The 24,228-nt window shown below is 52.0% G+C and overlaps 1 protein-coding gene across 1 annotated transcript in view; it reads left to right on the top strand.

The window, feature by feature from the left end:
* The first annotated feature begins 387 nt into the window (after positions 1-387).
* The window catches only part of LOC102149122 (scavenger receptor cysteine-rich domain-containing protein DMBT1), a 29,546-nt gene continuing 5,705 nt past the window's right edge, over positions 388-24,228 (top strand). Inside the window, exons 1-9 of the mRNA XM_070276167.1 lie at positions 388-460; positions 7,493-7,552; positions 14,221-14,262; positions 15,007-15,330; positions 16,283-16,312; positions 17,159-17,200; positions 19,766-19,916; positions 21,321-21,529; positions 22,386-22,570. Coding sequence (XP_070132268.1) covers positions 400-460; positions 7,493-7,552; positions 14,221-14,262; positions 15,007-15,330; positions 16,283-16,312; positions 17,159-17,200; positions 19,766-19,916; positions 21,321-21,529; positions 22,386-22,570 — 1,104 coding nt within the window. The 5' untranslated portion in view covers positions 388-399. The remainder of the gene's footprint in view (positions 461-7,492; positions 7,553-14,220; positions 14,263-15,006; positions 15,331-16,282; positions 16,313-17,158; positions 17,201-19,765; positions 19,917-21,320; positions 21,530-22,385; positions 22,571-24,228) is intronic.

Raw genomic sequence — 24,228 nt, forward strand, 5'->3', positions numbered from 1 at the left:
GCCCCCAACCTTGGGGCTGATTTCCCACAAGGTAATTCAAATTCTCCAACATTAAAATCAAGCCAGTATTCAGTGAGCACTTGTGAGTCTTCGAGGTTCACCTAGAAGGAAGCTGGAAATTGTATCAGTAATGGCAGTGCTTTGCAATTTGTTCATACAACAATCTAGATGATGGTTGATCTATGAACTGGATGAATCTGATGGTTCATACAACAACCATTCAAACACACCTAAGCTGTTGCCATAGATTACCCATCCAAGGTTAGCAAGGTCTCTCACTTCCTTTACATTGAATTATGGCAGTAATAGAAGTATACCACCCAGAGGACACGCCTCCTTCCAGCTAGGAAACTATAAATGCCACGGTGTTTTTACTCAAATGGAGAAGAATCCAGCAAAATGGGGATCTCCACAGTCATCCTCGAAATATGTCTGTTGTTGGGTCAAGTTCTATCTACAGGTACTATGTCTAATTATTATATTCATTAATTTCAGATCATGTCTAATTGTTCCTTGGTTCTAGACATTCTATTCCAAGGGGTGTTTTGCATCAAAAAGAGGCAATTCTTTGCTGATAATTGTAATTGCAAGGATTTACAAGGAATGGCTCTTTTTTGTTTTGTTTCTGGCTGGGAAATACAACAGGTGTAGCTGGAAAAAGCCAATCATTATGTCAGTGTTGTCAGTGAGTCACTCAACTAAAGAAATGATTGATTGGTCTTAGAAAAATTCTTGAAGTTAAGGGAAAGTTTGTGTATATTGTTAAGAGGCCCTAAAACTTCGCCATAATTGGTTAAGCGCATAGTTTGCGCACTGTAAAAATCAGCAGAAAAGAGCCCCTGTAAATGCTCATTATGTGACTTTTTTCTGCAGGTGTGTCTGGCTTGATAATTAATATTTACTGACGAAAATCAGGTCAAGTAGCTGGGCACAGAGAAGACCATAAGAATTCCAAGTCTGCGTCTTCTGTCACTCGCTGCTTTAGACAAACCATTTGGAGCTCAGTAACTCAAGCATGTCCTTGTGTTCCTAGAGTGTCAAGGGATAAAATGTACATGAAAGAGCCATAGGCTAATCAGTGCGACTGTTGAATCTCAGTGTCTTTTACCAAGATACCAAATGAACAGGACGATTGGCCAGTGGGCCTAGGTCTCTCTCTATCTCTGTCTGATTTTCTGTCTCTCATCTGTCTGGCCTCCAGCATCTCTTTCCGTCCTTCCCTTCCTCCCCGTCTCTCTCCCTCTGTCCCTCCTTTTTTCTTCCTTCCCCTCCTTCTTTCTCTCTCTCCCTCCCTCCCTCCTTTCCTTTATTCATCTCTTCCCTCCTTCTTCTCTTCCACTCATCCCAACCTTTTCTTTGGTGTCATCTTTTGCTACATTCACGAATTCCGGAAGACAAGGCGGAAGTATCCTAATTTCCAGATGACTTCCAGACCTCTCACTCCCACCCCCAGGCTTCTTTGTAGGGGAAGCTCTGAAGATAAAAGTTTGTTTGGGAAATTGCTTTCATGGAAGCAGCATGCCAAACCCAACCCTCGAGGCCCTGGTGATGGGGAGCAGGCCTGCACTGTGTGTTAGGTGTGTGCATCATGGTGACACCAGGGGGCCAGCTGGCAGACATCGCCCACCTTCCCTCCCTGTCAGAAGGACGTCAGCGGGTACAGGCTGGGCGGTCTGGGGGCTGGAGATTGTGTCTCCATCAAAATATTTGACAACGAGAGGCAGCGTTCTTGGCTCCAGCTTTAGAAAGTTAGTCCCTGGCTTTGCACTGGCTCTAGGTGACCTGGGATTCCTGTCAGTCCCTAAAGCACAAGGACTGCCCCGTCCTCGTCTACAAAGGGGCTCAAGGCAGCGGTGCCTGTGTTGAGGGACCTTGAGGTTTCACTGTGATGCCCTGTGCGTGCACATACACAGACGCGCACACACACGCATGTGTGCCTGAATGTGCAGTGTGGAGGTGGGAATCAGCCCTGTGCAAAGTGCTTCCTGGGTTCCTGGTACTCAGCCCAACGCGGGCCCACAGTCTCTTGTCTAGATCTGCTAACAACCCAGAGTTAGGTATCCTTATTTCCACATTGCAGATGAGGAAACTGAGGCTCAGAAGGTTACATGCCTTGTCCAAGGTCAGCAGCTGGTGAGCAGCTGGGCCAGGACTTGAAGCTGGAGGTCGGCTGGCATTCGGGAGCAGTTACGGCCTTTAACCCTCGCTGTTCCTTGCAGAGAGCCGAGGGGATGAACTGTGGCGTTTAGCTCAGCACTGGAGCCCGGGGAGCTTCGTGCTGGGAGAACCGCGGCAGCAGGCACGCTTCTCAGCTCTGGTCTCTGCACAGACTCTTCAGAAAAGTCAGTGCGCCCAGGCCTGTGCGGGGCGGGCGGGGCGGTGGAACTCCTGCTGCTCCTAGCTGTGTCTTCGGCTCTGCCGCTTATCAGCTCTGGGGCCTCTGCAAGCCTCAGTTTACTCGTTTGTAAAATGGGCTTGTGTTCCAACCTCATAGGGTCGTGTAGAAATGAGGTCACCCAGGCAGCGTCTGGCACATAGTGGGTGCCCACCAACAGGCCATTGTTCCTCTTCTAGGCACTTTCCCGATGTCTTATCCTAACATAACTTCCTAAATGCAAACTGGTATCTTGGATTAGACCCTGGAACAGAAAAAGGAAAAACTGGTGAAATCAAATAAAGTCTGAGGTTTAGTTCATGGGAATGTACCTGTGTTGGTTTGGTAGTCGTGACAAATGCACCATGGTAATGTGAGATGTTAACATTCGGGGAAATTGGGGAGGGGTATTCGGGGACTCTCTGAGGATTAGTACTAGCTCTGCAACTGACAACTATAAAGTTATTCCAAAACAGTTTCTAACTTGACTTCCCTCGGTCCAGTTTCTTCAAGGCCAATGTTTTGCAAGATGAGAAAGTAATAATTGCTTACAAACGAATTCCTAGCATATTGGTCATCCTCAACATTACCCTTCCCACAGTTTATCAGGGGTTTTGGCCATGACTAGTGCCTTAAAATAAAGGAGAAAATCTAATGGAGAGACTCGGGCAGTGTGAGAACGTCTTTACTGGGGTGACATTTGGATTGAGGGCGCGCCTCTGATTCCCTTAAGTGACGGGTCCACACAGACGTCTGATCTCTCCTTCTTGAACTTGTCGTTATTGCGCAAACTCCTCCCGCGTTACGTAAGTCAGTTGCTAGGTGCCGAATGGCCGGGAGGAGGAGAAAGGCGACGGAGGAGCCTTGGGCTGAGGCCCGGCGGGCAGCCTGGCATCCTGTCCCGCAGCACCGCCCGCCCCTCTTCTGCAGCCGCGCGTCTCTCCACATCCTGCCGCACACACACACCTGGGATCATTCCCCACGTGCCCCATGCTGCTCTCCACCCTGGGGTTTTATTGGTTCTGCCTGTTTCCCGGGACACCTTGCAGCTCACTATCTTGCAGCACAAAGCAACCTCTGGCACTCCAAACCTCGCCTCTGGCCGTGGGAACTGCGCGCACTGCGCCCTCCGCCTGGAGCGCAGTCTTCCCCTCCCCTGCCTTCACCAGGCTAAATCTAGCTGCTATTTTTATCTCTTTTATGCTTTTTGGTGAGGAAGATTGGCTCTGAGTTAACATCCGTTGCCAATCTTCCTCTTTTTTTCTCTCCCCAAAGCCCCAGTACACAGATGTATATCGTAGTTGTAGGTCATTCTAGTTCTTATGTGTGGGATGCTGCCACAGCACAGCTTGATAAGCAGTTAATAGGTCAGCACCCAGGATCCAAACTGGTAAATCCCAGGCCACCAAAGTGGAGACCACGAGCTTAACCTCTGGGCCACAGGCCAGCCCGCCAGCTGCTATTTTTAAAAACCAGGGACACCACCCAACCAGGAAACTGTCCCTGACATATATTCTCAACACACAGACAGACACACACAAAAAGTGTGTCATTCCATGGTTCCACTCAGTCTCCCATAGCACCTTCACTCCTGCACCAAATTGCCTGTGGATTTTTCTAGCGATCCTGCTATGCTGGGGGTCCCTGGAGGGCAGGGACCATGACTTGCTCACTTAGTACCCAGCACAACACCTTGCATGGCTAAGAGCCTAACAGGGGGCCTGTCTCACACTGAATTTAATGAAGCAGGCTGAACCCCCCAGTGCCCAGTTTCCAGGGCAGGAGAGAGGGTGTGACGATGTTTCCGTCTATGAGGGACCACGTTTGGGACGGTGGTCCCATAAGATTAGCACCATAGAGCCTAGGTGTGCAGTAGGCTATACCGCCCAGGTGTGTGTACGTGAACACTCAGTGGTGTTCACACCCAGACAAAATCTGCTAACCTGGCATTTCTCTGGATGTATCCCTGCCGTTAGGTGACGTGTGGCAGCATATAGTTTATGGGGAGGTAAACACATTATCAGGAACAATGTCAACCACACCCTCTCCATCACTGCATGTCATTACTCCAGAATGGTTTGCTTTTTTGACAAGTTGAAACGAAATCTCTTTCTTTTAACTCGAATTTGGGAGCCCGCGTGGTGGAGCTGCGTCCCACAGCTGCTGTGGGGTCAGCGCACCTGACCTCAGATGTGAGCCTCACTACTTAGTGGCTGTGTGACCTTTGACAAGTTGTCCCACCCCTCTAACCTTTGGGTTTCTCGTCCATAAAATAGATGTGAGTAATAATTCTACCATAAAGCATTTTATGAAGATTGAATAAGACAGGACCGGTCAAGCACTTGGCTCAAAGCCTGGAAAGTGGTAATTAATCAAAAATACCGGTTCCTCCCCCCACCTTCTCCTCTCTCCCTCCTCTTCTCGCTCTCTGCTTTCTCTACCACTAGCTTCCTGCTCTTTCTTTATCTTCTGGTTCCCTTTCCCCTTGTTCTTTTCCTTGAGCCTACAAGCAACATTCCTCCCCACCCTGAAAGAATCTGCCTCCTACACCACCCCCAACGCCACCTCCCACCTTCAGCTTCAAACCACGCTGTCACTGCACGGTTAGCGGAGGAAAGGTAGGAGCTGGAGAAAAATGCAGAGAAAATCCAAACACCCGCCCTCCTATCACGCGAGACTGCCGTTGTTCAACTATGTGTTTCTTTCAAGTTATATGCACGTGAGTGGTATCATTAAATATACAGTTTTCCTCTAATTTATCTTTATATTCTGAACATTTTAGCATGCCATTCACAATTTTTGGATATTGAAGTTGTCTCAGGTTTTCTTCTTTTTTTTTAAAAAAATTTCACTTTATTGAGATATAATCAGCAAAATCGTAAGCTGTTTAAAGCGTACGTCATGGTGATTTGAGATACGTACACACTGTGCTGTAAGTACACATCCCAGTAATTAACACATGCAGCACCTCACATATTTATCTGTTTTTAATGCGAACGTTTAAGTTCTGCTCTCTTAGCACATTTCAGTTGTCCAGTACAATGTTGTTGAGCACAGTCACCGTGTTTTGCGCTAGATCCCGAGAGCTTATTCAGCTCATTGCTGGAAGTTGGTGTCCTTAGACCAACCTCTCCCCAGCTCCTCCACCCCGTTTCAGGTTCTTTCTATATGGAGGTTACCGTGAAGACCATCCCTGCCCGTGCATCTTTGCTCACATTCTAGAAATTATTTCCTTTCGCTAGATTCTTAGAAGTGGAATTACTGAGTCAAAGAGTTGATCATTTTTAAGGCTTTTAAAATACACTGATAAATGATTTTCCAGAAACACGCCAGTTCTTTCCATTCTCAGTAAAAAACAAGAGTGGCAATTTTCTACACCTTCTCCAGTTCCGAATATTATTGTTCAAAAATCTTGGCTGAATTGCTGGATGAAAGATGGCACCCAGTTATTTTAATTTGCGTTTCTTTGCTTATAGTGAGAGTGAACATCTTAAGCCACTTATATTCCTTTTCCTTGAATTGTCTGTTTGTATCCTTTGTCCCATTTGTTTGAAAGGTTAGTGTCTTCCTTGTTGACTTATGTAAACTCTGTCTGTAATTTGGATATTAGGACTTTGCTCGTTACATTGATGACAAGTATTTTCCCAGTTTGTTGTTTGCCTTTTAATTTGGATTTTGATTTTTCCACATAAATTTTTTATATTTTCGTGTAATTAAATTTCTTGCTGTTTTCCTTTGTGATTTCCTGTGGATTTTAACGCTAGAAACTTCTTACAGAAACCAGATAAACATTTAACTAGTTTTTTATTTCTGTGTGTTTAAAAAGATATCTAGTTCTTTACTTCTGAAAATTATTTTGCTTTCTGGTATGAAGTAAATATCTAAAAAAAATTTTCTATGTTTTAATTTTTATAGCTTTATTTGTAATATTTTAGGGCTAATAGTAACTTTTTGAATGGTGACTACTATACTCAGCACTTGATATATTTTTTCTGATTTTGTCTGCACGATAAACTTATGAAGTGGTCAATGTACCTACAGATGAGAAAACTATGATCGAGTGAGCTTAAATGACCTGCCCGAGTTTAGAGGACACACAAGTAGCAGGGCTAGCATTTGACCCCATGTCACCTGTCTCCAAGGTCATAGGTGTGTGATCCTCCCACCCCCACCACCCCACCCCTGCCCCGTCCGTGGTTTTTCCTTGTCAAGAACAAACCAGTTATTTATAGCCTGTTGTTTTTTCTGTTGAACTTCAAAATCTTTTTTTTTTCTGTGAGGAAGATTGGTCCTGAGCTAACATCTGTTGCCAGTCTTCCTCTTTTTGCTTGAGGAAGATTGTCACTGAGCTAACATCTGTGCCCATCTTCCTCTATATTGGATGTGGGATGTCGCCACAGCCTAGCTTGATGAGTGTTGATGGGTCTGTGCCTGGGATCTGAATCTGCAAACCTGGGGCCACTGAAGTGGAGTGTGCTGAAATTACCCACTATGCCCCTGGGCCGGCCCCTAAAATCACTTTTTAAAGAAGCAACCAATCAAAGAAAAGCTTTGCAATGGGAATTATATTAAAGCTGTGAATTTGTTTAGGGCGACTGACATTTCCATATTCAGTCCTTCCGTCCAGACACCTGGTTCATCTCCTCATCTGCCAGGAGGCAGCCAGGAAGCTTTGTATAGAGTTGGTATTTTTAGTCCTATTAGAATATTTTGAAGGAGAGCTTCATCCACAGTGTCTCTGCTTCCTCAGAGCCCGTTTTAACCCACATCTTCCCCTCTGCTGGCTCCCATCTGGTGTGATGCCAGGACCTCACATGGGGTCCCCCGCTGGACTCCTGGACGCCCCTCAGTGGAGCCCTTCGTCCCCTGTCCTCTACCTGCTGACTCGGATGACTCACCCCCTAGAGTGAATTTCCCCAGGACAGTGGGGGGCGTCACGTGATCTCACTGTCCCCTGCCAGGTGGAGTCAGGCACCCAGTAGGTGCTCAGGAACGGGCAGAATGAGCTGTTCCTTCCCGCTCTGTTGGAACTGCTGTTACTTTTCCTGTACATGGGCTGGGGGACAACGGTTTTCACACTTTAGCTCTCATTTGGCCTTTTTTTCTTTGTATTTTCAGCAATACCAGCAGTGGGAGACTCCACGGAAACCACTTCCAGGGAGACACAGACGCCAACTGGTAACTAACCTCTGGGACTGGGAGGTTGTGGCACCCAAGGCCACCGCAAGGACTCAGGAGGGGCTGCTGCAGAGAAACCTGCTGGGTTTTAGATGTAGGACAGGAAGGACCTCCTCTGACGGGGTCCACCTGGGCCCTCAGCCCCTTCCTTATGAAGGTCCATGCTGACCAGAAGACAGGTCCGGGGCCTCCATGCCAGCCTCTGCCCAGCCACATGTCTTTCCTAAGATCTCTGCCCCTCAGGCTGCCCCACTGACTCAACGTTGAGTGCTCATCAGAATCAGCTAGGGCATTTGTTTGAATGCAGGTCCTTGGACTTCTCCTCACCCACCTCCAGAGACTGATTGGGAAGGTCCAGGCCAGGGCTCAGGAATCTGCATTTTTATATGACCGAGAATAAGAACGGTCTGTAGACCACACCTGGAGCACCCGGGCTGCCTGGCCCCGGACGGAATGCAGGTTTCATGTTTGTGATGTAACTATGGAAGCATGACTTTGCCAAGAGTTTCCAAAGGAAGTGACAGAAGATATGTGCATACATTTTAAGAGCTACTTGCTTTTACTTATTTTTTCTTAATGCCTATATTTGCCTTAATGTCAAGTGAATTTAGGTTTTTCACATTTTGCCAAATGGTTCTTGGCTACATTGTAGCTCAGACTTGTCAATAGAAAGGCTTTTCCACAAGTGCATCGCTAGCCTTAACATGCCTTTCACAATGGCCTTGATCTCCTTGTCACCTCATTTGGCAGAACCTGTCCTCCCAGGACGCTTCTAAGCAGGAGAAACCACAGCGTGGACTCGCTCTGTGCTGTTTCAGGGGATCACATTCCCTGCCTTCAGGGACTTAGGGTCTAACTGAAAGACAGACACTAATCAGCTGATCACTCAGTTACAATCAGAGCTGTGATCAGTGCTGGAGCCGTTGATCAGCCATCAGAGAGAGCAGTCCCGAGAACGTCACAGGTGAACTGAGGCCCAGAGCCGGTGTGGGAGTGAGCCAGACAGAGCAGGAAGAAAGAGTGTTTCTCTGGGAGTCACTGTCGCTGCTGGAGTCTTAGTCAAGGCCGCCAGGTGACTTCCCATTGAAAACCGAATTTGGCGAGTTTATGGAAAGTAGATGAGCGTGGACCACCTGCCTTGCAAGGACTACAAGGAGTGGCTGGGAGCAGGCAGCAGCTGTGACAAAAGGCAGCACAGGATGATAGGTAACAGCATGGACAGTAGAGTTGGGGTCTGGGTGTCCTTGGGCTACCTTTATAGCGTCTGTGCCTCAGTGTCCTCAGGTGTAAGTGAGGATGGGGTTGGGGGAAGGATTAAATGAGACCGTGCATATAAATCGCAAGACATGGAATTCTCTTCACCAGCCACGAAGATGCAATAACTCTTCAGTAGACAGTTGCTTAAGTTCCAGAGCACTTTCCAGAGCGCTGTTGGAGCCACGACGCAATCCCCTTAGGCTTCTCTTCCAGAGTGACGGGAGTGGCCCATCTGTTAGATGTGGCCTAGTTTGACGATAATCTCCCTATTTTTATGCTCAAGCCCCTCAGTTTTTCCCCAATTACAGCCGTAACGTGCACCATGTCCAAATGTGCACAATAGGTGCTTTGGGAGATTGGGGGCAATGGCTGAGTCCAGATGGAAAGGTGCCAGCTCCCCTGGAAAGGGACTAGGTCTTTGTGGAGTATCTTGAGAGATTTCTTGTGGCTTTTCCTAGTTGGTCCCTCTGACAGCTTGACTCTCTTGGACACTGATCCCCGGTGCCAGAGAGCATTCTGTTTCCATTTTCTGGAAAACAAACAAGTGGAACCTTCTTTCTCCAGGTGATTTACCCCCATGCCTCAAATGGCAGCCAGCATCATCTACAAGTATGTGGTTGAGTATTGGAAGAGTCAAGTGGGTCTCAGTAAATGTGTGCAAAAGAGTTTATTCCAAATGCATGGGCATAGCACAATGGGAGACAACTTCAAGGTTCTGTTTGGATATGCTGTGGATGACTATTGTCAAGACCCGGGAGCTCAGAGCTTCTGGATCCGATGCAGATTCTGACACTGACTGTCATATGAGTAAGCAAGACGCCTGGAGCATGTTAGTGGGAGTTGCATGGTGTCCTGTGTACTGTGTTTGAATAGCAGAGTTTTGAATGGAGGACTCTCTCAGGCCTGTCTGTCAGCTTGTTCTTGAATGTGGGAGCAGGGATGGTGTGTCAGAAATGAAGTGGGAGTGTTCTGGTGCCGATGTTTCTAGTTTTGTGGCCTCTGAAGAAAGAATATTCTGGCTGCCTGTTTCCGTTATGAATTGCTTCTTCATGTTCAGGGTGTGTAGCCACCTGGCCTCAATGGCCCTCTTATGGCCATGAACAGCATGCAGCAGGGCAGCTGGAACATGTGGACCCCATGTTCAAGGTGTAGAGACAGGGGCTGGAGTTCTCTGACAGCCTGTACCCTCGCCTGCCTGTTGTTCTGTGAGAGAAATTCAGGTCTCTGACCGCTGACTGCTGCTTCTGGCTGGTCTCGCATTTCAACAGTAGTTGAGAAGTTTGTCAGATGCCTTAGCCCTCCCTGTGTGAGGAAGCAAGAAAAATATGATTATGAAAGCCACCTTACTAGAAATTCTGGTAAGAATTTAAACATAGCAGATCTCTTTGTATTAAGGAGATTGTGGTACATGAGCATCATAAAAGATGAAAGTGAACCATCGCATGTCCTTCTGACAAAATGAGATGGTCCAAGTTCGTGCAGCCAAATATCATGGATGAAATCCTTTGCGTGGAGGTGGGCGAGAGCACTACGTTTTATTTCTGCACTTAGAATTATATTACTGACTCCTTGATTCTTGGATCTAAGGAAATTCATCTGAGATATTGTCATCTGAAGCCTCGTAGTGTGAGATTTCAGGTGTACGATCAATTTCACCATTATCGTCAGCATCCAGGGTGCTGCTCTCTGTTGCTTTGCATTCCTCTTCTGCTTCACTAATTATCGTGAAACATCATCCTTCATCAATTTTCTTCTCTCTGCTATTGTGAACAGACAATGAAAAATTCTGAATTCCTAAAAGCATTCATGAAAGCTAAAATAATGACAATTTCTCCAGCCTTTAAAAAAATACCTTCTTGAAAGATAATGCAACATTTTGGGCACTGAAGAATGATGATTTATTTCACCATTTCATCTTCCTTCTATGCAACGCCACTGTTCTTCCATATTCTTATCATATGTCTTTTTTATAATAGTAATTGATGAGTTAATAACAGATGAGCTATTTCCTTGAATGGTGAAGTAGAAGCATGTTTCAAGATACATGAAAATGAGATCGCTGAGAACCCATAATGCATCTTGGATTTACACAAGGATCCAATGAATCCATATAGTGACTGTAAGATAGAATGAGTTTTACTCCAGTTTTTAATGAATAAATATGCTTTTTGAACTTGGAAGACCTTTAAAAACATATAAAAGTCATGAAATATTAATCTTCACAAATACAGTTAGACCTTCTCAAAAAAAGAAGCTCAAAAACTAAAATTGAGCCCAATAGAACTGATGGTACACTGAGGGTTAACCTGAAGTGACGGGGGCGTGGAGAGCTTTAGTGTGGCCTCAGTGATTGTAAAGATTCAGAGTTCTCTCAATTTGGGGTTTCTTGAAGATAGAGTGAAAATTTCTCAGGGTATGCATGGGAAGGAACAGGATATCTGACACCCAAATATTTACTTATTTAGGGGTCTCGGAGTGTCTGTTCCCGTGCTGACTCTACTCAAATTTCAGACTCGAGGGTGATTCAGCAGCCCCCCGAAATCCCTGACCCCCATTTAAACTGCCTCTCTTGTCCAGCCTTTCTTTCTGAGCATAGATTGCATCCTATGACTATAAACTGCAGCGTTAGGGGCCTGGGAAAGAAATGTGTACATTATTACATCTAAAATTATCGAGCACCCCGTATCCAACCCACTTGTTTTAATCTGCTATTTGCAAAACCCCAAACCCTTGGCAAGAATACTGGAGACACACAAACCCAAGATCGAACCCCAGCGCCCCCTGGTGTGATCGTGAGGTGAAGCTCTAGTCAGTATCAGTAGGAGATCATTTACCAACAGTAAATGATGAGTTCAGTTTCTTTCTAGTTCAAACCCCCAGACTACTGCATATGGTAAGACCTTTCTCCTTCCTTGTCTTCCCGGGGTTTTGCTCATTGGTTGGTTCTGCCAGTTCTGCTGCTGCTGCTGTTGGCTAGTTGAGGCTGAGTATAGTCTTGGCCACAAAGCAATTGGCTGCCCTAGAGAAAGCAGGGATGGAGAGGGAGGGGTCAAGTGGTGCCAAGATCCTAGGCACGTCCCAGACGAACACTCAGCCAGTCCCATCTTTCATTCCCCTTCCTTCTTCTCTCACCTCACACTCATCCATCCATCCATTCATCCCTTGCATGACATTGGCTTCAGTTAGCAGAGTCAATGCCTCTTCTCACCATGAATGACAGTTTTCTTGAAGATAGCTGAATCTTCCCAGAGCTTGCTGTGTACCCTTCACAAAAGTATTTTCATATATCAAATGAGTTAATGTATTAAAAAAGCACTTAAAACACTGCCTGGCACATAAGGCTCAACTAACGCACAAAGTGAGTGCTGTTATCATGAAATCTGCTCAACAGTACTTTGGTGTGAGGAGTGTTATGACCCCATTTTGCAGATGGGGAAACTGGGACACAGTCAGGTAAGTTGTCAATAGTTCTACCTCTAAGGTCACATGGTGGGTAAGTGTCCGGGCAGAGATTCAAACCCAGAACAGGTGCCTTCGTCCGTGATTCTTACTAAATGTATCCATCTCTCCTCCTTCTCCACTGTGAGGGTGTGTGACATTTGCTCCAAATTTAACATGTCAGGGTCCTTTATGGGCTCACTTCGGACAGCTGATCGTGCCAGCGAGTTCTTGACTCGATGTGTTGAGGCCATTCCTAAAGTGTGAAATCTGCAGAACTGCAGGCTCAGCTCCCCTCCCCTCTTTGGCCAACCGTGAGGCACCAGGACTGCTTGGGAGCAATGACTACACGGTGGGTCCCAGAGAGCATCCACCGTGCTGTGGTCAGACCAGGAGAGCCTCCGCCTTATTGGCAGGGCCGACCGCAAGGTCCACACCTGCTTTTCTCTGGGGCTTCCTTCTGGGGCTACGTGGCTTTGGTGGGGGCAGTTGGACAGTGGAGTGCCCTCACCCCTTGATGTGTGCATGCCTTGGGGTCCTGCCAGTAGCCGGCTCGGAGGACAGGATTCGAGGCTCGACTGTGACTTGGGGAGGGCAGGAAGAGCAGCGGAGAAGTGGGGCGGGGCGTAGGGCAGGGCAGGTGGCCGCAGGACGGAATGCTTGTGGGCCAGTGAGGGCCCTGGGGCTGGAGCTTGATGCCCAGCAGAGACTCAGGGACGCCTCGATCAGTCTCCGAATCCTTGTCCCTGGGCTGCAGCAAAGGGGCGTTCCTCTAGAGCTGCTGGGACTCCCCCTTGCTGTTCGCATGGGATGTCAATCCCACGGCTGTGGTCGCCTGTTCCGGGCATGGCAATGGGCTTTCCTCTTCTGGGAAGGAGGCCCTCGGGCACAGCCAGGCAGGCCTTGGGGGTGGGACAGAGGTTGGAGCTCCCGGAGGCCCTGAGAGCTGCGTGGCAGTGGCTGGCGGCATCCACGCATGGGGCACGTGAGAAGCTACAGCTCAGCATGTCCCCACTGAGTCTCTTCAAGCTTGGAGTCTGGGAGGGGGTAGGCCCCTCTGTGCTTTGGGTCTGGCTTTCCTTCTCTTTCTCACAGCTGCTCAGCCCCAGACCACAGCCCTGCCAAGTAAGTACCCAGCGGCTTCATGAGGATGTCCTTGTTGTCCTTGGCCACCTGTCCCTTTTCCCCTCACGCTGGGTGAACCACTGTTCATGGCAGAACCTATGGGTCACGTGGCTTTTACCCTCTGTCACCGAGACACCCGGCACCTGCTTCCTAACTCATCATGGGACTCCCAAGACATTCGTCTTCCCATCAGGCAGTCTGAGCTTTCCTCCAACACACTGATAGCATCCCAAGCAACTCAGGGAACCGGCCACGTGTGCTGGGACCTTTGCGCCAGTGCCGCCCAGGCTGAGGGGGCTTTTGGGGGAGGAGGGACGTTGATCACCACTGACCATCTGTCGGTGGGCTGTCGGAGCAGGCCGCATTCCCTCCAACCCTCACTCCTTGCAGCACCCTCAGATCCAGCAGGGTCCCATCCGCATCCCAAAGGGGCAGGGACGGTACCCAGGGGAGGGAAGGGGCTGAGTCATGGTGGGACTCTGGGTACCAGGTTACCCGATGGGCGCAAGGTCCACCCTCTGCAGCCCTTGAATTTTCTGTGCAAGCTGCCGAGTCTGGGCATGCCCTAGGGAGCACCAGCGAGTCCATGGCACAGAGGAGGGCGGCCGCAAAGGTCTTCCCATGGCGGAGAGGACATGCCAGGCTTAGAGAGGTGGCGAGTGCAGGCTGATGTGCAGCGGGGCCTTGGTGACAAGGGGGGGTCGCTGACCTGGAGGTTGGTGCAGCACACACGGGTAGGAAGTGGCGGGGTCCACATGTGGGGTCATTGTCATGAGGCCTCCCAAAGCATTTTTCAAGTCCTTCTTTCCAGAACGTCTAACTCTGCCTTCCCATTGTTGCACTCCCAGGCCCCTGGGACAGGACAATCGGAGATGTGATATTACCAGCAGGTCAGTCTTCCTGTCCACATGCCCTAGGGCTCCCTCTCTGCTTCGGGGTCCAATTGGGTGGGAGAGTGTTGGGAGGAGGCTCATGGTGTACCCTTGCTTATCGTTGGCCCCGTGGGTGGGGCGCAGCTGAGGGAGGGGTCTCTGAAGCCCAGGGCCTCCGTCTGGTCTTAAGGGGCCGACCAGCTGTCTCGAGCGGATTCCTGGTCCCAATGCTCTGCAAAGGGTCCCCTCTGAGGTCTCAGTGGAGGGCCCGGAAGTCCTCGCGAGTCCTGCCGGGACCTGGCTCCTGGCTCTCAGGCGACGGGTGGCCGTCCCGCGCAGAGGGGTGGAGAGTGCCTGGCCTGCATGGGGCTGGTCCAGGGCCCCTCATGTGCTGGAATTTTGCAGAGCCGAGGCAGGACCACATAGGAGCCAACAAGCTCCAGACAGGGTGATGGCCTTGGCCTGTCACGGGTCCCCAGGGAGCTCCACCCCAGGGGTGCCCGGTGTAGCTTGGGGGTTCCATTCCTGCTCACCTCCATTGGGGCTCAAGAGGTGCTTCCCCCTATTTGGCCCTCCTGAGACCCGGGCCGAGCTGTGTGTCTCTGCTCCTTTCCCCGGGAAGAAGATTCCCCTCTGTGTACCTGCTAAGGTGGCTGGTTGTCCAGGGAACAAAGCCATGAGGATGTCCCCTGGGTCTGGAACGTGCCTTAGGCCCGGGTCCTCAAGCCAGACACAGAGGAGGTGTTCTCGTGCTCCCCCTAGGGACCGAATCAGGTTTGGCCCTGAGGCTGGTGAACGGAGGTGACCGGTGTCAGGGCCGGGTGGAGGTCCTGTACCAAGGCTCGTGGGGCACCGTGTGCGATGACTACTGGGACACCAACGATGCCAACGTGGTGTGCCGGCAGCTGGGCTGTGGCTGGGCCACGTCGGCCCCGGGAAGTGCCAGCTTCGGTCAGGGCTCGGGGCCGATTGTCCTGGACGACGTGCGCTGCTCAGGCCAGGAGTCCTACCTGTGGAGCTGCGCCCACAACGGCTGGAACAACCACAACTGTGGTCACCACGAGGATGCCGGTGTCGTCTGCTCAGGTGGGCCTCCGAGATCCCCGGACCCCCTTCTGGCGGGACGTTTGCTGAGAACAGACGCACTTCCCACTCCAGGGCCCCTCCCCACCCCAGCCTCTCCCAGAGATCCTGTGTGACCCGAGGTTTCCTGGGGGCAGCTGGCCCCTAAAGCACGACCTCTGGGGGAACGGTGGGCTCAGCTCCCTTCCCCTCTTTGGCCAACCGTGAGGCACAACTGCTTGGGAGCAATGACCACACAGTGTGGCCCAGAGAGCATCCACTGCACCATGGGCAGACCAAGAGAGCCTCTGCATTCTCGGCAGGGCCAACAGCAAGGTCCATACCCACTTTTCTCTGGGGTTTCCTTGTCGGGGCACCAGGCTTTGGTGGGGGCGGTTGGACAGCGGAGCACCCTGACCCCTTGATGGGTGCATGCCTTGGGGTCCTGCCAGAAGCTGGCTCGGAGGACAGGATTCGAGGCTGGGCTGTGACTTGGGGAGGGCAGGAAGAGCAGCGGAGAAGTGTGGCGGGGCGTAGGGCAGGGCAGGTGGCCGCGGCCCGGAAGGCCCGCGGGCCAGCGAGGGCCCTGGGGCTGGAGCTCGACGCCGAGCAGAGACTCGGGGACGCCTCGATCGGTCTCCGAATCGTTGTCCCTGGGCTGCGGCAAAGGGGTCTTCCTCCAGAGCTGCTGGGACTCCCCCTTGCTGCTCGCGTGGGGCACCTGTCCCGGGCACGGCGAGGGGCTTTCCTCTTGTGGGAAGGAGGCCCTCGGGCACAGCCAGGCAGGTCTTGGGGGTGGGACAGAGGGTGGCGCTCCCAGAGGCCCTGAGAGCTGCATGGCGGTGGCTGGCGGCGTCCACGCAGGGGGTACGTGAGAAGATACAGCTCAGCCTGTCCCCACTGAGTCTTTTCAGGCTTGGAGTCCAGGGGGGGCCCCTGTGCTCTTTGGGTCTGACTTTCCTTCTGTTTCTCACAGCTGCTCAGCCCCCAACCACAGCCCTGCCGAGTAAGTACCCGGCGGCTTCGGTGGGCTGTGCCTGTTCTCCCTGGACACCTGTCACTTTTCTCCTCACTCTGGGTGAACCCCTGCCCTTGGGAGAGCCTACAGGTCATACAATTTCCCCCCTCTGTCACTGAGACGCCCAGCACCTGCTTCCTAACTCATCATGGGACTCCCAAGACATTCGTCTTCCCATCAGGCAATCCGAGCTTTCCTCCAACACACTGATAGCGTCCCAGGCCACTCAGGGACCCGGGTGCGTGTGCCGGGGCCTTTGCCCCGTTGCCACCTAGGCTGAGGGGGCTTTTGGGGGAGGAGGGACGTTGATCACCGCTGCCCCTCTGTCGGTGGGCTGTCGGAGCAGGCCGCATTCCCTCCAACCCTCGCTCCTTGCAGCACCCTCAGATCCAGCAGGGTCCCATCCGCATCCCAAAGGAGCAGGGACGGTACCCAGGGGAGGGAAGGGGCTGAGTCATGGTGGGGTTCCGGGTACCGGGATGCCCAAATGGCTCCATGTCCGCCCTCTGTGGCCCCTGACATTTCTGTGCAAGCTGCTGAGTCTGGGCATGCCCTCGGGCGCACCAGCCAGTCCATGGTGCAGAGGAGGGCGGTGGCAAAGGTCTTCCCATGGCAGAGAGGACATGCCAGGCTAGAGAGGTGGTGGGAGCAGGCTGATGTGCAGCGGGGCCTTGGTGACAAGGGGGGTCGCTGACCTGGAGGTTGGTGCAACACACACGAGTAGCAAGTGGCGGGGTCCACATGTGAGGTCATTGTCATGAGGCTGCCCAAAGCTTTATTTGAGTCCTTCTTTCCACGACTTCTAACTCTGCCTTCCCTCTTTTGCACTCTCAGGTCCTTGGCCCACAAGAACCCAAGATGTGGCATCACCAACACGTCAGTCTTTCTGTCCACACCCCCTCGGGCTCCCTCTTTGCTTAGGGGACCATTTTGGGTTGGAGGGTGATGGGAGGAGGCTCAGGGTGTGCCCTTGCTTCTCCTTGCCCTGTGGGTGGGGTGGGACAGAGGGAGGAACCTCTAAAGCACAGGACCTCGGTCTGATCTTGGGGTGCTGGCCACCTGTCTCAGTGGGATCCTGGTCCAGATGCTCAGCAAATTGTCCCCTCTGGGATCTCAGTGGAAGCCCTGGAATCCTTGCGAGTCCTGCCAGGTCCTGACTCCTGGCTCTCAGGGAAGAGGCAGCGGACCCGGGCAGAGGGGTAGAGAGTGCCTGGCCTGCATGGGGCTGGCCCAGGGCCCCTCATGTGCTGGGACTTTGCAGAGCTCAGGCAGGACCACACAGGGTCCAACAAGCTCCAAACAGGTTCATTCTTGGCTAGCCTCTGGTCCCCACAGAGGTCCACGCTGGGCGTGCCCGGTGTGGCTTGGGGGTTCCATTCCTGCTCGCCTCCATCAGGGCTCAAGGGGGTGTTTCCTCCCATTTGGGCATCCTTAGACCTGAGCGGGGTATTATGTCTCTGCTCCTTTCCCTGCCTGCTTGTCAGGGCACAGCTTTGCAGTTGGATAATGGGCCACATTCACACCTTGAGGGGTGCATTCATTTGGGTTAAATAATGGTGTAATTAATTATCTGCTGGCTCTCGCACCACTGTGGTCGTGGGGAGGGTCCTGGCCTCCCTGCTCAGGCGGTCCTCCTAGACACTGGGCCTCTATTCTAATGTGTGGTTGTCTCCACTTGGGTCGTCTTGCAGGATCTCCTCTCACCCTGAGCTTCCGTGGAAGGTTGCAGCTTCTCTGATCACTTCACTGACAGCCCTTGCTGTCCCTGAACGTTCTGGGTGGGCTGCAGCATCTTCCATAGGTGGCCCCAGAGCAGACAGGGTTTAATGGACATGAAGGTGTAAGCACAAATTCCCCAACACCTCTTTGTGGAGACTGTCCCCTGAGACGTACGTCTCCTATTCAGGTCTCCTGGCCAACACCCAGGAAACCTTGCTCAGTGATGGAGGGACAGGCATTTCTCCTTCTTAGCATCCTGGGGGCCTTGTTCACACTCGTTCCTGGCTCGGAGGCTGACTCGTTTCCTTTCCTTCTTGCGGATGCTCTAATCTCTTCCACTATCCCAGGTGAGTCGCAGCCACCCGACCCAGTCAGAGTCCTCCCTGGAACTCTGCTCTGTGAGGTTTCCAGAGCGAGGAGGAGAGGGGCAGCCTCCTCCCGGGGAATGATTTCTCCTCAACTGCCTGGACGTGGTTCTGGTGACCAGCTGAGTGCCCAGAGCCATCGCTCTCCCTGAGCTCAGGCTGGAGAGCCCTGTGGCCTCCTGCCTCAGCCTGCTGCCAGCGCTGGTCCTCCCAGAGAGGCTGCAGGGGAAGAGGTTTTGGGCCTCTGCTGATTTCAGATGAAAACGACTGTCCTAGTCATCCCACGGAGAACTGTGACCATTTTAGAAAATGGGGACTGCTTCTTGGCTGAGCTCAGTGTGCAACCAGCAGAAGCTCCTGATCGCTGGCTCCTGAGCTCCTGGTGAACCTGCTCTGAGTGTTCCCAGCACACCCCTGGCTCCTTGAGATCTTCCTCTTCCTCCCACCCTCACCTCTTCACCCTCTGGCTTCCTGCAGCAGAGCAACTTCAGGCCCCCCTCCCCCATTCTCCATTGCAGCCAGGGTCTTCTAGGATATGCAGTGTCTGTCCCAGCTTCGGCACCTTCGAGTGGCTTCTCAGGGAGTTCTGGACACACATCCCACAGCTCAGCACGATCTCTAGGACTCTCCAGGGTTCACTCCTTTCATCTGATTTGTTCCCTCTCTCCCTCGCTGCTCCATCCACATTGATGTCCCCCAAATGTGCCAGGCACTCTCCTACCTGAGTCCATTTGCACATGCTGTTCCCTCTGCCTGGTACATACCTTTCCACCTTTTTACCTGCCTCCCTGATTACCTGTCGGCTTTTCCCTGCTACATCTGGGTCAGGAGCCAAAGCTCTGGGCTCCCGCCATTGCCTGGGTTTTGCGTGGTCACAGCCCCATCCCACTACATTGGGTTTCGCTCTTTTCCATTGTCTCCTGCAGGCTGTGAACTCCCTGAGGGCAAGGCCTGTATCCAGCGTCCCGCTGTGAGCCCAGGGTTGGCTCATTTCTGGCCCAGGCCAAGCCAGCACTCAGCAACGGTGTCAAGGATGCTAGGAAACTGGTCGTTGTCTTTTCTCTTTGTCAACAGCTCCTGTTTACAACCTCGCCATCCAACCCTTAAGTTCTGAGCTCCTGACAAATCCCCTTTCCCTTCCCCTCAGAGGCAGGGACACTGGGTGGGGGATGACGAGAATGAGGAGAGGCTTCCCTAAGTGCAGCCTCCCTGGCAGGGGGCCCGCTGGTCCTCACTGGCTGGTCCAGGTCCCGGCCCCCTCCTGCTGGGTTTCCATCTTGGGAATCATTTAAAAATTGCCCCCGGTGACTGTGCAGTGTGCTCTGGGGGCATCAGCATTTCCATTTTGTTCTGACAGGATATAATTCCTGCGGAGGCTTCCTGTCCCAACCTTCAGGGCACTTTTCCAGCCCATCCTACCCTGGGAACTATCCGAACAACGCCAAATGTGTCTGGGACATTAAAGTCCAAAACAACCACTACGTGACTGTCGTCTTCGGAGACGTCCAGTGAGTGCGGGTGCAAAGCAGAACTTGGGGGACCTCGCAGGCCTTCTGGAGGGAATGGACGGTGCCTATCCTTCCGGAGAGATGTTCGCCAGGGGGAGACTTGTTCTTGTGGGTTCTTGTGGGTCAACAGCACAGAGGCAGCCTGAGGAGGCGGGGCCAGGAGGAGAGCCCTGGTTTAAATCCCGGTTCTGTCGCTGATTGGCTGAGGGACTGTGGGAAATCAGGAAATCACTAGCCTGAGCCTCAGGCAAAGAGGGGAGTGAGATATCTGCTTTCCTCCCCTCACCCATTCTGGGAAGGTCACCAGAGAGACACATGAAAGCACCTGTTAGCCAATGGGGGGATCGTTGTTAGGTGTAATAATAATGCAAGGAATCCTATTGACAGCCACACTAGTTATTTTGTATCCTTTTCTCTCCACTCCCTGCTTCTTTGGGGTGAGCCCAGGGGCCGGGCAGGGGTGGGGAAGTCCTGCTGCAGAGCTTGGGTTGTTCCTCATCCAATGCAGACGGGGGAGGAACATTGTTTCAGGCAGAGGAGACATCAGCAAAGACACATTAATATGTGATTGGTCCAAGGAGAGGGGCAACCATGCAGAGGCATCAGTGTCCTCTAGTGTCCTGGAAATTGGGCCCCATAATTTCTTTTCTAATGGCCATCACTGAAGAACTAGTTTTCTCTCTTGGTTTCTGGTTGCAGTGGCCTTGGGAGTCTCTGCCTTGGAAATTCATCTGGGGTTTTGCAAAAGACACAATATTATTTTAATCTCCTCATCATTACACTCTCCTATGTCATTATAATTCATTTTGGATCCGGGGGACTTACGAAATTCCTTGGAGGAAGGTTGACCACCCTGGTTCTTTGGCCAATATCTTAGTGACAATGACCGAACCATTTGTGACATTTTATGAGGCCCTTTTCCACATACTGTTTCATTTGCACTTCACACCAGCTCTTGTCGGTATGTGTGGGTAGGAGAACTTCACCTCTGTAAATACTTCACATCTGAGATTCAGAAAGGCTGTGTGATCTGCGCAATATTATTGTTCAATGATTTATTTCTATCGCTATGAATTCATGGCTATTTATTTCGTGCCATGGGAAACGGGGGTCTTCTTGATTGAATGAAAAGCCTAAGGCAGGATGCGATCCCTTCCTTTCAAGATGCAAAGGGCTGTCAGGAGACCGCGTGTGGATTTCATACGTGGGGCCCAACAGGCACGACTGAGACCCATGCACGTAGGTCCTGGGAAGATGAGTCTGCTGGATTTATGGAAATCTGTTATTTTCAGTTTTAGTTTTGTCGGCGTTTCTGGCACAGAGGTGTGACCCCTCACTGAGGTCTGACCTCCTGGGTCAAATCCTGGTTAAAAGTGAAGCCACAGCTGTGTGTTCTGTCTGCAGGCTGGAAGGCGGCTGTAACTACGATTACATTGAAGTGTTCGACGGCCCCCACCACAGTTCCCCTCTCATTGCGCGGGTCTGTGATGGGGGGTGGGGCTCCTTCAGTTCGTCCTCGAACTTCCTGTCCGTTCGCTTTGTCAGCGACGGCAGTGTCACAAAGAAAGGCTTCCAGGCCAACTACTACTCTCATCTTTCCAATGACAGCACTGGTAAGTCCCCCTGGTGAGGGCTCGCTAGCGGTGGGTGCACCTCGGAGAGCAGAAGCCGCTCAACCTTCTGTGGCTGTGAAATAAGAAATGAGAGCAGCCTGGTCAGGTCACCAAGGAGCCAGGAGCTGTGGGTCTTGGGACTCTGGCTGCCCAGAAACGAACTCAAGGGTCAGAACTGGCCATGGGCAGTGTACTGGCCGTACGGTGGTGGCAGAGACTAAGTAGAAGGCGCAGGGTGATGCTTTCAGCATAGAGTGAGATGTCGCTGCCAAGGGCAGAGGTGACTTTGAGGCCTTGAAGCCTTGTGAACTTCCCAGCATGTGGGACGCTGTGATCATGTCCTGAGACCTGGCACATTTGGCTGCTGTCTGAACATGGACCGAGCTGGTCACTCAGCCACTTCCAGTGAGGCTAACGGCCGTGCTTTGAGCTGTGCAGGGGACTGACTGACAGACTGGCCAGGGAGGGCCAGGCGGTGTCCACGCTCCATCTGCAGTTGGGACTGTGAGCACGGACCTGCTCCCAGGGCTCGAGGACCTTACCTCACACCCCACAACTCAACCGGAGCGTTACTTTCCTTATGGGTAAATGGTAACTTGGCAAACGTTTCACTCAGCCACGTCCTGCCTCCATTTCTCTGTCAGAGGAATCCGGAGTCCCTGTGCCCTCACAGGGCTCTGCTGAGAATGGGGCTGACTGGGGCCATGGGGGTCCTGGGGGTCGTGGGGAGGTGTGTCCCACGCGCACCATCCTTGTCGGACATCTGGATCTCTGCGCCTTTGTGTGGGAGGGGCTCCTCATGGCGCTTGTGCAGCTGGGGGTGCTGACTGACGCATTGTCTGCCCTTGGCCACCAGAGCTGCTTTGTCTGCCGGATCGCATGCAAGCCAGCGTGAACACGAGCTACCTCCAGTCCCTGGGCTATTCTGCCGGGGACCTTGTCATTCCCAGCTCGGGTGGGAGCAGCCAGTGTCAGCCCCAGATAACGTCGAGCCAGGTGACATTCACAATTCCGTACTCAGGCTGCGGCACCGTCAAGCAGGTGAGCCTGGGGCCTCCCACACTGTCTCCTGCTGGGCAGCTTTCTAATCATGATGTGTGCTGTGCTCCTTGAATGCTGGGGACACAGAAGACATGATTATGGGAGAACCAAAACATAATCGGTTGACGATATAGTTCTGTTTCTTGGTGCCATGGCGTGGCTGCAGCCACTTCTAAACAGACGGAAGGAGTGGGAGGGAAGGTCAGTAGGCGCATTATCAGCACTGTCCAGCACAGAGGGTGTCTGGCAGGCTGCCACTCACGTCAGCAATAATGAAGACAGCTCCCAGGGGTCGCTCCAGGTTCCATAGGGCCTGAAGCTTACACGCTCTGGAGGTGGCATGGATGGGAGAGACAGGTGCCTCATTGAGCAAAAGAATGTAGACATATCTTACTTTTATAAATCGTACAAAAACATGTGGCTGTGCCAATATGTTGATTGCTTTGGAAGAAACTGTGCATATGAAGGGGGCCCTGAAACTTCAGCTCACAGTAAATCGGCCTCTGCAGCTGCCATTTGTTGATCTGTCACCATCTAGGGTGACCAACTGCATTGGTTTGCCTGGGACTTTTCAGATTTTAGCATGGAAAAGTCTCGTGTCCCAGGAAACTCCACGATCCTGCGCAAACTGGGATACTAGTCACCCTACAAGTGGCAGACGGTGGGAGTATTCCATGTCATACTCCACAAACCCCACCAAGTACTCTCTCCTTGTCACCCGACTTTAAAAATATGGTGGCTGGGCTTCCAGGGGTCAAGGCCAAGGCCACTCACCCAGGAAGTGATGGAGCTGACTCCAGACTCTGAGAATCTCAAAAATGTTACATTGAGTGAAAGAAGCAGACACACCAGGGGCCTTGTTCACCTGTGTCCTCTTGGTATTTGGGAGGGCAGCTCCCGGCCCAGTCCTTCATTCATCACAGCGCTTTTGCTGGGCTGCTGTCCCCTAGACCTTTCATCCATTCCTTGGATATTTACTGATGCTGCTGATGCTGTTGCTGATGCTCTACCAAGCGCTGGGAAGAGAGGGATGCTTAGACATCACCCTTTCCTTCTGATGCTCACAGACCACCAGTCGCAGGCTCCCTCCACAGAAAGGTCACGTACAAGATGGTAGGCATGTCAAGCAGCATGAGAAACCGACATTCTCATGAATTTGCTGCCTGGTGAAAGGCACAGTGGCAAATGGCGCCATGGTCCAGGGAGTGAGAAAGCAGAGTGTGACAGGAAGTGCTCAGGTGGCCATGGCCCACCCCCTTGTCCACAGGAGCCTCTGGCGAGGTCCCTGCCCCAGAGGTAGAGACCTGCTGCAGCCTTGACTCCAGATCTCTGTTGCTCCAGCTCCAGCAGCTCCAGACTCCAAGCTGCAGTAACTACTGATCCAGCCGGAGCACAGGGAAACTGCTCCCGCCAGCCCCTCCCACAAGGACGGGACTGACCTCTCCCAGCAGCAGTGAGAAGGAAACAGCACAAGCCAGAACGGCCCTGAGCCAAGGGGTCCAAGCTCAGCTGAGTCACACAGCAGGGCGTGGGGTCATCCAGACACACCCTCTGCCCAGGAGGAGCAGCTCCCAGGGGGCCCCAACACCCGGCCACACTGTGGTCCCCCATATGGGGTGGAGGAAGGGGATGAGTGAGAGGAAGGAGTCCTGTCAGTC

This window comes from Equus caballus, chromosome 1 (genome assembly GCF_041296265.1).
Source record: "Equus caballus isolate H_3958 breed thoroughbred chromosome 1, TB-T2T, whole genome shotgun sequence".
Taxonomy (NCBI): Eukaryota; Metazoa; Chordata; class Mammalia; order Perissodactyla; family Equidae; genus Equus; species Equus caballus.